Source organism: Heterocephalus glaber, unplaced genomic scaffold, assembly GCF_053883595.1.
Source record: "Heterocephalus glaber isolate CG9 unplaced genomic scaffold, H.glaber_assembly_v1.0 deba00000621, whole genome shotgun sequence".
NCBI classification, from domain to species: domain Eukaryota; kingdom Metazoa; phylum Chordata; class Mammalia; order Rodentia; family Bathyergidae; genus Heterocephalus; species Heterocephalus glaber.
The window spans coordinates 29,155,708-29,168,719 of NW_028258153.1; the positions used below are offsets into that span (position 1 = coordinate 29,155,708).

Genomic DNA, 13,012 nt, shown 5'->3' on the forward strand with positions numbered 1-13,012 from the left:
GAGTCTTGTGGGAATTATGCTTTAAGCAAATTGTTGTCACCTCTTAAAATGATTTGATTATGAGAATTTCACATCACATACAGACACAATATATCTAAAAGGTGACAGTACTTTTGACTATGATTTCTAGAAAGAAAAAACTTAGAAGGAAAAAAGATATCAAATATTTTTACCATTCGATTTCTGTCTTCTGAGGATGAAGACGACTTCCTTTCTCGCTGAGGTCCTGGAGATTTCTGTAAGGCTTTCACATTAGTGAGTGAGCCAGGTAATGAGGCAGGTGGGGTGGCAGACAAACCTGTGGTTGATCCTAAATTAGAGAAAGGGAAAATGTATCCACTAAAGAGGGGCAAGCATACTTATTTATTAGAGGGTAGAAGGTGAGGGAGATTCAGACTTATTTTTAAAATAAGTGCATGTTCAAACACTGATCTTTGGCTGGGTATTTAGTTCAGTGGCACCATGCCTGCCTTGCAAGTGCAAGGTCTTTAGTTCTATCCCCGGTACAGGAAAAAAACCAAAAACCACTGATACTTGGGAAAGAACAGGACACACACAAAAAAAGGCCTTATTTGTGATTAGAACTATATTGAATTTTCTAGTCCATCTAATGACCTCTAATGATAGAAACATACTTTGTTTACTGGTGCAAAGTATAGTAAAAAAATTGAAAACAATTGACAACTACTAAAGAATACTTCCAAGTTTCTGTTTCTGTCATTAAAAAATAAAAAAGCAAGACCAATTAAAAGCCTGCATAATAAATAAGCTTTTAATTATTTTATTTACTTCAGTAGCCAATCAATATTTTAAAAGATGGAAAACCCAAAATGAATAACTTCTAATAATGGCCTTAATGTTGAAAATATCTGGCTCTTTCACATTAGCAACTACTTTAAATACAATCCCAAAGTATAAGCTCTGCTATTTAAAAGATTAGTGGTCAGTAGTTCCTGGAGGATTTTTCTACTGAGCATACATAGATTATTTGTTACCTGGACATCAAAGTAAATGTAAGCAAAGTCAAGTAGGCTTTTTGAGATTTTCTTAAAAATCTTTGCCTTTGCGGGGCTGGGGATTTAGCTCAGTGGTTCCACCACCTGCCTCACAAGTGGAAGGTCCTGAGTTCGATCCCCGGTACCCCTACCCCCCCCCCCCCAAATCTTTGCCCTTGGAAAGTGAGCAAAGTCCTACAGCCTCAAAGCCAAGTTACTACAAATTGCATTATTTTATCAGCCAAGTGAGCCTGAGGGGTACTCTTTGGAAGTGGACTCAGTTGGCAGAATTGCAAATTTTCTGGTGGGTACATTTCTAAATGTTAACTCTGGCAAACATTCTAAGCTTACATACAGTTGCACTTGGTTACATACAGTGGCACTTGGTTTGGAGGGGCTCATGGATAAACTCTTAGTGGAGCCTGAGTATAGCTGAGTGAGACTGAGATTTCCAGGTAATATTTTCATACACAGAACATCAAGAAACTTTAAACAAAAAAAGAAAGAGGATTACTACTATGTGTGTGCATGTAGAAAGCCATGATCTTTTACGGAACAAGGATACCAAAGATAATATTTAAATGTTAAATCTGAGTAGAAGTTTTATCATTACATCATACTAAACTATCATGTGAAATTTCCATGATCTCATATATAGAAAATGGTATCTGAAATGCCTTTTAACTAGAATACAATCTATTTTCTACATGCCACTGATAATTTTCAACATTATAAAGCCTTACCTGCTTATCTGGGCTTCCCAGTTAAGATCTACTCAGTAATATACTATACTACTAAGTTGAATTATATTAGTACTGATTGACTTCCATCCCATTCTATGGATTTTCTGAGACACAGCTGGGATGAGAAAGCCAAAATCTAAAACATCATTCCTATACTCAGAGTAAGTATCAGTCACTAATTAGCAGCAAGAGTTAGTAAATACAATGCTTTAAAGAATTTATACCAAGACATCTGTCCCAATTTCACATCAAAATTTTAAAAATCAGTTTAACTTCTAATTAAAGTACAGGAAAATAAAATGGGAGAGTAAAATTATATTGATAACTTTTCCCTTGTCTTTGGGCATAACTGAAATTATAAATCCTCAAAATTTCTGAAATATCCTGAAATAGCTAAAATATATTATACATTTTTAAGCAACTTCCTATTTTTTATATAAAATATACACATCTCATATCAGGGAAAAAGCTAACCAACAAGTCAAACAAATAAAAAAACTTTGCTGATAAAGAATCTTAAAAAAAAAAAAAAAAGCCAAAAGTCTACTAAAAATATTGTAATAGGGGTTTCCATTTAAATTTTTTATTTGCTTAAAAATTACAAAAAACTGCTAACAAACATTAAGTAATCAACATCATCACTTAAATGGATAAAACCAACAGAATCCTGATTGCAGACTCTCCTCCCACAGCTTATTTATTCCCACCCACTGAGGTTAAGAAGATCAAGAATAACAAAAAAACAACATGGAAATCTTAGCTCAGAACTTTCTTGCTTTAAAAAATTTATGACAGACAGCAAAAGAAAGCTTGCAGTAGTGAGTATGTGTGAGAAGCACATTCAGAGCATTCCAGCCAGGCCAAGCAGCAATTTAGTACAGAAAACTCTCACACTTACAAACACACGCTGTGAGGGTGAGGCACAAACAGCATCTGTAGTTTATATTTAGTTTGCTTTGGGTGAAAACAAGAAAGAAGAGCCCAACTACCTCTGAACACTGGGCCAGGCTCAAAATCAAACACTATTTCACTGGGGACAGAATGTAGGAGGGGACTGGGAGTCCGGGATTGGTATTTCCGAAGACAGCGCATCAGCTGGTTCAAGGGGGCTGTTAGAAGAGAAAGAGAGGGGCAGGCAAACACAGGAAGACAGACACACAGAAGAAATGAAAGAAGTCATGGGGAATAAATAAGATGAACTGAAGCCCGCTTCACAAAATAATTCTGATCATTTAAAAAAAACTGCTAATTTTCATAAAATCCGAGTGATATTTTATAAAGTGACTCATAAAAAGGACAAAAGTGCCACTTGATTTTAGTTACTAAGCAGGCTGTGTTTATGACAAAGTTAACTCTATGACGCTAACATGATGGCAACATTTAAATGCTGGATGTACTGGGCAAAATTATCAAAGAGCCACAGCTATAAAGACATACAAAAATCAAACTGGCAGCAACAGTAATTGGTGGGTTCACAGAATAACGAACAGAAAAAACCCTTTGTATAACTACACACTACAGTAGTTAATACTAAGTCCAGAGTATATAATGCAGGCTTAGTAATTTTGGTAGCATCACAGTTTTACAGGAATATAACAAAAGAAGGTTATATAAGGTTTACTCAAAATAAGTATCTTGGAAATCTGGATTTGGATATTCTGAATATACAGAAGGCCACAGTGGAGACCAGCTCTAAGTGTTAACACATAGTTTTATTACAGGTCTTCCTTATTGGGCAGAAGCCAGTTGAGGAGGGAAGTGTGGAAAGACCTCCTTCAAGAAGATGCCAAGATAGTGTCAAATATGATCTCTTAGAAAACAATTATACAGGTAGGGTAAATTCTTACAAAAAAATGTTTTCATAAGTAGTTTGTCTTTGCTAGAGTGAATAATAAATTAGAATTCTGTAAGAAATTTCAATTCAATGTCTCATTTGCTCATTTTATTTACTAAACAAGAGGACAACTGAGTTTTTCTATTATGAGTTCATTCTATAAAACGCACATTTCATACACTTCCAGAATGTTGAAGGGAAGTGGTTAATAAAGTCTGACAAACTGAGAAGTTGTGGCAGGCAATCCAATGGACACCCCCTCAAGAATGATTTCATAAAAATAATTTTATCTGATTCTAAGCTCAATCTTTAAGTATCAGTGGAAGACTCCAATGCAAACTTAAGAACTCCAGCTCTGGAGACGGTAGAAATAAAGTGAGTAAAATATTTAAGAATCTTTCCTTGGTACAATATTTTAAAATTGTAAATCATATACTTAAGACTTTCATTTCCCTCATTTTCTGTACTCATGAATTAGTTAACATTTTATTAGCAACAAGTAATATTATAAAAAAATTTAGATTTTCTCTACACATTTTTCTCTGTGTCTGTTTCATGAAAGAAGCAAGTATAAAAGAGACAAGCAGCAAAGCAATTGCATTTTTCCGAGTTTTTTTATTAATAAAAACTGAAATCATTACTTACCTCCATCGCTACGAAACCCTTGGTCTCTAATCAAATCCTACAAATAAATGGTAAAGCATATTTATTCATCGCATACAGTAAGAAAGAGACAACACTGAATTTTCCACTATACATTAACAGAAAGGGTACTTCAAAACACCTGTCTTAGCATTTCTTCACAAAACAAAGAATATGAAATTAAGTAGTGTACATGACAAAAACTAAATTTTGAAGTAGTTGGCAACCTAACCCTATTCTGAAAGGATCAGTCAATGGTCCTGATCAAATGAAATCCATTTCAGGCCATTCAAAACCAATGGCTTCAGCAATCCTTAAAGAAAATTCTACTGGCACATATTAAGAGCCATAAAAATGTTCATACCCTTTGATCCTGTAATTCCACTTCTGGGAATTTTTCCTAAGGAAATAATTCAGAAGAAAAGAAATGATATGCACAAAGATGTTTAGTGCAACATTATTTATCATACTAAAAAATCAGAAATGATTATTTTTCTATTACAGGCTTTTTGACATAATATGGTTAAGTCATGGTATATCAATTTAATGAAGTATTATGCAGTTACCAAAACAATTCTGAAAGCTAAATCATGAAACATGTTTACAATAGAATAAAAAAATACAAAATTTAAAAGTACACTGAATGCCATCACAAAAATATGAATGTACAAGGACACACTAGTCAAAACAACTCAAATAAGGACTTCTTAAAATGTCTTTCTTATTACAATATAGCTTTTTACAACAATGTTGGTAGTGGAGGAGTCTCTCCTGCCAATGCAATTTGGACTTGGATAGGCAGAACTTGGATTGATTTGTTTACTTAACTTGAATGTGCAGGATTGAATGGCCCCAAATGTCTTTAGGCTCTTTGCAAACAGGCAGCTTTTAGCTTACTGGCTAAATGAAGAGTATATTCTTTACAGGTATATTTCTATCATGTTCAATGTATTACATAAGGCCTTCTACGTGTTTTACAGCATCAACAAATACTCATATAACTTCAAAGTGGTAGGTGCTAGTGGTTGCATGGTTGGTTATCAGTAAATATAAAATTCTGGTGGTCTCACTACCCTTCTGTGATTTCGAGTTTTCAATTTCATTAAAAAAAAAGTATAATCCACAATCTCATTGAAGTGAGATATAAACATGAAAATATTAAGACTATAATAAAAGGTATCAGTTTGTTGTGGAGTTACTGCTAAGAGGTACTGGTGATAAGATTTTTTAGTGCTACCTATAATAAACTATAGAATTTGGTCACTGATGAAGCATGTCAAAGAAATGTCTGTGAACTGAGGTTTGAGGAACGGATAGGCATGTAGAAATGCAAATGATCCAGAAGAGAAAGGTCATATCTATTTTCTTTTTGCTATTCCAGATCTGAAACTCACAACAACTGTGGATTAAGCAAATTTGCTTTTCTCTACTATTACAAGATACTGCTGGTGCCAATCTGAACTTACATTTTAATTTCAAATGTGTTTTTAAAGCACCTTGATAATCTTTCTACTTGTTCTAGGTTAAACAGGATAGCCTAGCATTTCAAACTTTTCCCCACCTTCTTGTATTTTCTCTTACATCCCTTCTATTTAGCATGATAGAGGTAACAAACTTTAAAGAACTTTCAATCCTGCCTATCTACAAATATTTAAACAGTAGTATTAGGTATAATTTATTAGCTGTAATGGAGCAGGCATAAAAAGGGTTTCAAAGCATTACAGGAAGCAGACATCACCAGCTTCAGGGGTAAGTACTCTGCCCAACATCATACAGTATGAAAAGAGCTACGTCCATCTGTTAATCTCCCGTATCCTCAGTGGGACAACATTTCCAAGTCCACGGAACTTTATGTCATCAATTATTCTCCATTTTGTTATCTTCAACCTCTCTTCACTGGCTTCTTTCTCTCTAATTACAAATATCCTGAAGTCTCTTACATTAAAAACTGCTCCTTAGCTATGGCTCTCCTGTCATTCCTTTACAGCAAAGGTTCTATCCTATTTCCTTGCCTGCTTTCCTCTTCCCCAAAACAGTCCTCCCTCTCCCCCGTCTTTTTCTGGTGGTGTTGGAGGTAGAACCCAGGGACTTAGGCATTTAGGTAAGCACTCTATCATGGGAGCTATTCCGCGAGACCCAAAATGACATTTTAATTGCCAGAACCAATAGTCATTTCAGTCTTAATGATGTGACATCAATACTATAGCTTTCCTGAAGCCCTTTTTATTCCCTTTGATCTCCGCAACACTATCTTGTCTTTGTTATCTGGAGCTAGACTTAGAAAGAAGAGCCCATAAGATGACGGAGAACAACAATCTCTGCCTAAACCTCAACTGTTGCACTTTCTGGCTTCTTTTTACATTTTACATTTTTTACTCAATTTACTAATTCTTTTTGTTTTTTGATACCGGGAATCAAATTCAGGACCTTGCACTTTCGAGGCAGGCGGTGACACCACTGGGCTAAATCTCCGGCTCACTCTATTTACATTTATTGAATAATATCATTTACATCAATGGTTTTAACTATACAAATATGCTAATTTGCTTCTAAATCTGTATCTCTCATTTCAGGTCCTTATGTTCAACTCCTTTTGGACTTTTAAACCTCAAAGTCCCACAGATATCTTATAGTCAATGTTTTCAAAGTAAAAGTTTAGCATTTTTGTTTAAATAAATCCTGTTCAGGTCTACAAGCCAGGTATCTATGAACCAGAAACCTGGGGATCAAGGTCTACTCCTCCTCCATCATTTCTCCCTACCACTGCACAGCATGGGTAACCAAAAGAAAGGAGGGCCAGGTTCAAATCATTGAAGTCGGGGGCAGGGATTTAGTTCAGTGGTTCTGGCGCCTGCCTCAAAAGCGCAAGGTCCCAAGTTCATTCCCCAGTACCAAAAAAGAAAAAAAAATTTCTGTCCAAATCACTGAAGTCCATGTTAATCATTTATCAGCTGTGTGGTCTGGGGTACATTTCTTAACCTCTGTATATCTAATTTTCATAACAGTAAAGCAAAAACAATAGTACTTAACTCATGAGTTAAGACTCAAGACAAGAAACTGTTACAGCACTCAGCATACATAGTATCTGCTACACAATAAGCACTTAAAAATAGTAGCCGCTTTTAATATTCCTAAGAGTTACTACTAATTCACTAATTTATTGTCTCCTCCCTCAAACTTACTAATTCTCTTTCACCACCAATGCTACTACTAAAGTTTAAACCTTTATTGCCTATTATCTGTAATACTGCAAAAGTCACATAGCTAAATGCCTTTAGATGTGGTACCCATTTGACCTAGCCTCCATACTACTACCAAAGATTTTTCTAAAATACAGAGCTGACCTCTCATACTCAAGTGTTTTAGACGCCCCTACCACTACTTTATTTATTTATTTTTGTACCTGGGATTGAACTTGGGATCTTTCGCTTGTGAAGCAGGCGGCGGAACCACTGAGCTAAATCCTCGGCCTCCTACCACTACTTTAGAGACTTTAGAATAATACATAAAGCTTTTCAGCCTGGACTTTAGCTACTTTTATCTTCTATCATTCACCAAACTTCTGAACCCTAAACTCCTACAATATCAACTATCAATTACATCCATGTAAAGGCATTTCCATGCCTTTGCACTATTTCTGTAACAAACAGCTTTCCTTCTTAATTCCCTATCTAGTGTATAAACATACTTACTCATTCACCTTTTGCAATCTGGTTTCAATGTTATCCCCACTGCAATATATTCCTAGATCCAGGCAGTTTATTAACCCTTTTCTAAACTACCATTCTATTTTTTTGTGATTATTTATTCATATATCTGATCCATCTACTAAACTTCGACTTTCTAGAGGGCAAAGATTATGTGCTACCTTATTCTTACTTTCTAACTGCTAGCCCAGAGTCAAAAGTAAATCTTTTTGGTGGAATAATGAGTGACCGAACATAAACGAAATGCTAAAGTTTAAAGGTTATTTTGTTATGAATGGTAAGTCACTGAAAGTTTTGGAACAAGGGAATGGATGATGATAAACATGTTACTAAAAATTATCTTGACAACAGCACAAAGAATGGAAATAGAAATAAATGTAGAGAAATCCATTTAGAAGGTAAATGTAGTAATGTAGTAAATGTAGTTCAAGTGAAGAAATATGGGCCTAAATAGTGGTAGTGATAAATAAGACAGTTTGAGATGCACAGGAAAGGAAAAGGTTATAATTGTTTGGGTATGAGAAGGAAGAAAAAACAAGATATAAAGTGATACTTCAAAAGTTTCAAGGGCTGGGGATTTAGCTCAGTGGTTCCATTGCCTGCCTTGCAAGCCCAAGGACCCGAGTTTGATCCCTGGTACCAAAAAAAAAAATTTCAAGCCTAAAAGACCAGGAGAACAGTGGTCACAATCAGAGAAAAAAGAAAATAGTTTAAAAAGATGTTACTTTTGAAAGTAACGATGAAGGTTACACTTTTGGGTGTACTGATCCAGATCTAACCTAAAAATATGTTTTGAGTTCTTAGTATTTCATAACCTTTTAATTTCTGTATTTCCCTTTCCCACTTCTTTCTTCCTTTGTATTTGAAGGACCTATTAATGAAGGAAAATTGGTACCAGGAAAAAGCTACTTAAATGAATTGAAATTCATATAAACCTTAACATTTAAAATAACTATATGATGGCCAGGGATTTAGCTCAGTGGTGCCACTGCCTGCCTCTCAAGCGCAAGGTCCTGAATTTGATCCTCAGTACCAAAAAAACACAAAAAACTATGATGAATGAAAGATGACACTTATTTCTGATCTATACTGTAATAGTGGAAAAATAAAGAAATACACCTTAATTGTTTTAGTTGTAGTAGTGTTGGATACTTACATCAATATTGACAGGTTCTATCGTGTTTATATGCACATTGGGAGCAGATGAGGACCGGTCTCGCTGCCCAAATTGATTTCGATGATCTTCATCTGCTGGTCGGAAAGGCTGTGGAATTGGAATGGATTTTGAAGGAGATGGGCTGGTGAGAATTGAGGGCCTGGAAAAATCAAGTCATTGGAAGGTAAGATTCAGAGAAACTATATACATAGAGATAATAATGTTTAAAAATGGAAGATATGAAGATTTTCTTATTTAATATAAAAATCTTTAGAGTAGTGTAATTCCAGCAGTAATGGCTGTATAAAAAGCAAAAGTTTAATAAACTAACATACTACCATTACTCCTGCCAAAGCTGCTTTTCTCAGCAGAGCCTTGCAGGGATTATTAGTGATAAGAACACTGATTCTTACCCAGAAAATTCCAGGGAATCTGTGCTTACAAAATGGCTAGAAGTGACCTGTGTCTAGTCAACTGAAGATGCTCTTATCCTTTAAAATATACAAAAATGATCTAGGCAGAGACTGACTGAATAAAATTAGCTATTCTTTTTTCTAACTGTGCATTTCTTGGTATCTGAGGCTACTACCATAAACATTTTACAGAATATATTAGAAGTTGTAAGTATTTTGAGACTATACCCATGCATTCAGTACCTGAAAGATACACCAGCTGCTTTACCATCAGAATTGAATGAAAATTCTGAACAATATCAAAAGATCATTTCCAAATTCAGAAGATGACCTTCATAGTGTCAAAATCTTTCAAATTGTGAAATTCTTTTTGTCTTTTTTTTTGGTACCGGGGATCGAACTCGGGTCCTTGTGCTTGCGCAGCAGGCGGCGAAACCACTGAGCTAAATCCCCGGCCCACATTGTGAAACTTTTATCATGCCCAAGTACTGATACAAGAGACACAAGAAAATCATATACTAAATACTAAAGCAAGTATTTTAAAAAATTGCTTTTTGATCAAACCATCAAAGTAGGTCACAGGGTGAAAGTAACAAAGTCTGTGTTCTCTCACTGGCTCTAAAGTGAATTTAACACAGAAAACCTGAAATTTTAAGCACCTACAAGGAGTCTATGCTCCTCAGAAAAGACCCCCGCGGTGGCAAGGCAGTATCACTGGGTTCGTGAGGTATGGCTGTCTTGCTGAGCTCCATCAGGGCCAATAAATGACTGCATTCACAAAATCTTTTTATATATTGGTTATCATTCCACCCCATCTTCTGCAAACTCTCTAACAAGTCAGCTTTATTTAGTGGTTATTAGGACAGAAAGACAATGTTGAGTGAATAAAAAGCCATTTGTGAGGAGTGAGGATTTGGATAGGAATGACAGGAATATATAATAGGAAAAGGAATGGATAAAGGTTTGAAGAGCAAAGAAAGTTCAACAGTGACAAAAACCCACTGAATAAAGCATGTCAACAGAATCAGAATTATATATCAGTTTATAGTTTTACTTTTCTGAACACATTAAAGATAGGGAAAGAAATTTTGACTGTATATATTCATATTAATTACATGAATCCATTTAGAAATGATATGCAAATAATAAAATATCATATACTAAATACCAGCTCAATTAGAATTTTAGTTTAGTTAACTCGTCTTTGGGAAATTAGCATGAAGTTTCACCCTTTTCATGTTTCCTGGTTATTGAGAAATTCTTAGATTGTGATATAGCTGCCTTTATTCTTGCTTTCGGTGGTCAAATATATGTCCTTTGCTAAGAAATTCTGGGTGAGGTTAAAAAAATGTTTTGGAAAGTGCACTGACTGCTAAACTACTTACAAGGCTGCTATTAGGTTTTAGGGCAAAAGTAAAGTTTAAATCAGACTTAAACTGGAAAAGGCCTGAATGAACTGGAACTGTACAGGACAGTCTAATTAATAATAATTGGCCTGATATAGACAGAAGTGGCAGTAAGTTTCTCCTTAGGACTATGACAGAAGCAGCAAACTGAAAGTACGCATGCAAGAGAGATTGATCCAGAATCAAGAAAATCAAACACTTGCATTTAATGTGATAAATCTCATTATCGTAGCAGAAGAAAAGAATGGATATACAGTACTTGAAAATGAGATTTCTGCCTATTATACAAAATCCAGAGGCTAATACCAACAACCTGGTGGGGAAGGTATGCCTTGGTCCACATTGTCAATTTACTTAGCAGTAAAGCCAAGTATAACAATTTTGGAGAAGACTTCGCATTATCAGGACCCTGGTGTATTAAATGTCTGACCCATGTCCTAATTCCATGCATAATACACTCTCCTGATTATAATATGGTTTCCCATCAACATTTTCCAAAAGAGCAGTGGGTGTTGATCCATCTAATATAAGATATCTGACTTGTATAGCTGGTATATTTCTTACTGAAATCAATTATTTGGTATTCTGACTTTGTTTTGATTTTGCTGAATGTAAATTTATATAGTTACTAATTCTCATCATTTCTGGGAACTGATAAAATTGAGTTTCCACACTGGGAAATCTTTATCTGGACCAAGGCAACTAAGTAACTTGGCAGTCATCCAACTGGCTCTCTCCACAAGATACATTTTTATGGATCTTGCTGCATCTTTAAATCAATACAAAATCAAAAATTTTAAAAATCTTTAACACTGTTTAGTAAATTACCATTAATTTAGATCTCATTTTTAAGCTAGAATATTTAAAACTTTTGCAGCAAAGTGACTACTTTTGTTCAGTGATATGCAAACTTTAAAATTTCATCATGGTGTTCTGTAACTCTGCTCTCATAGAACTAGGATCCAACATTAGAAAGGGACTGTGGTCTACAGAATTTATCAGGAGAAAATGTCATAGCCAAAGGAATAATTCAAAACCAAAACAAACACAGTAACATTTTTATTTGATTGTCTAAAAAACACACAGCTGTACACAACTAATGATAGAGCCAGCAGACAAAATGAGTAGCAAAGGAGGTAACCGTTACATCCTGACAAAAGAACGTAGTGGTTGCATTTTCTAGTTGTTCCAAATGGAGAAATACACCCACTATTTAATACAAAAGTCTTCTGTTAACTTTTCTAACCTATGAGATCTTTAGGATGACTGACTTCACAAAAATTACAGATCTATGAGAAGTGTCAACTTATTATCTCTCTAGGTAGAACCCTAAAGAAATACAATTACATTGTGAAGAGAGGAAGGAAGTAGAGTAAAAACTGACAGTAAGAATTTCTGAACTAAGTATCTCTGAAATATTTTTTAACCATAAGAATCCAGACATAACGTATATTATGGTGCCTCAAATCCAGCCAGGAAAAAGCAGATCTGTGTAAGAAATGGTCCAGAAGCCAAGTGTGGTGGCACATGCCTGTAATCCCACCACTGAGAAGGCTGAGGTAGGAGGATCGCCATGAGTTTGAGGCCAGTCTGGGCTACTTAGTTCAAGGCCAGCCTAAATTACATGGTGAGACTCTGTCTCAAAAAACAAAACAAAACAAAAACAAAAAAAGAAAAGAAAGAAGAGAAATGCTCCAGAGCAAACTAATACCACTTAACTCATTACTGTGGATCCCTTTTCTTCCTACCCTCAAGTTGAAATACATGATGCTTTTGCCTTGCTTGTAAAGCCACTGCTTTATTCTTTACAACTGACAATACTATTAATTTTTCTTCTGCACTTTATGAACAACTGTCCTTCTCTGCACTGCCACCACTCCAGGTCAGGACCTGTCTGCCTGCCTTCATTACCTAGTTGCCATTCCTCACTTAAGACTTTTCTCTATCAGTCCATCTGTAGTTCACTGCTACATGATTCTTTCTTTAAAACCATTTTCATCAGGCTAGTAATCTGCTTGAAAACCTTTAATTTTTTCTCCCTTCTTGTGTCAAGCAAATTCTAATATTCTCTGTAGCTGGGCTTTACACATGGCACTTCTCAATTCAGACAAGCCTT

The 13,012-nt window shown here is 35.2% G+C and overlaps 1 protein-coding gene across 6 annotated transcripts in view; it reads right to left on the bottom strand.

Annotated features, from left to right (window-relative positions):
• The window catches only part of Braf (B-Raf proto-oncogene, serine/threonine kinase), a 183,032-nt gene that overhangs the window by 59,527 nt on the left and 110,493 nt on the right, over window positions 1-13,012 (bottom strand). For 2 of the 6 annotated variants that reach the window (XM_021263707.2, XM_087206322.1), the window contains 5 exons: window positions 9,078-9,237; window positions 4,579-4,614; window positions 4,218-4,254; window positions 2,728-2,847; window positions 174-310 (listed from right to left, as the gene is read on the bottom strand). In XM_021263707.2, the coding sequence (XP_021119366.2) occupies window positions 174-310; window positions 2,728-2,847; window positions 4,218-4,254; window positions 4,579-4,614; window positions 9,078-9,237 (490 nt within the window). The remainder of the gene's footprint in view (window positions 1-173; window positions 311-2,727; window positions 2,848-4,217; window positions 4,255-4,578; window positions 4,615-9,077; window positions 9,238-13,012) is intronic. The other 4 variants (XM_004851286.3, XM_004851287.4, XM_004851285.3 and 1 more) reach the window with 3 other exon arrangements.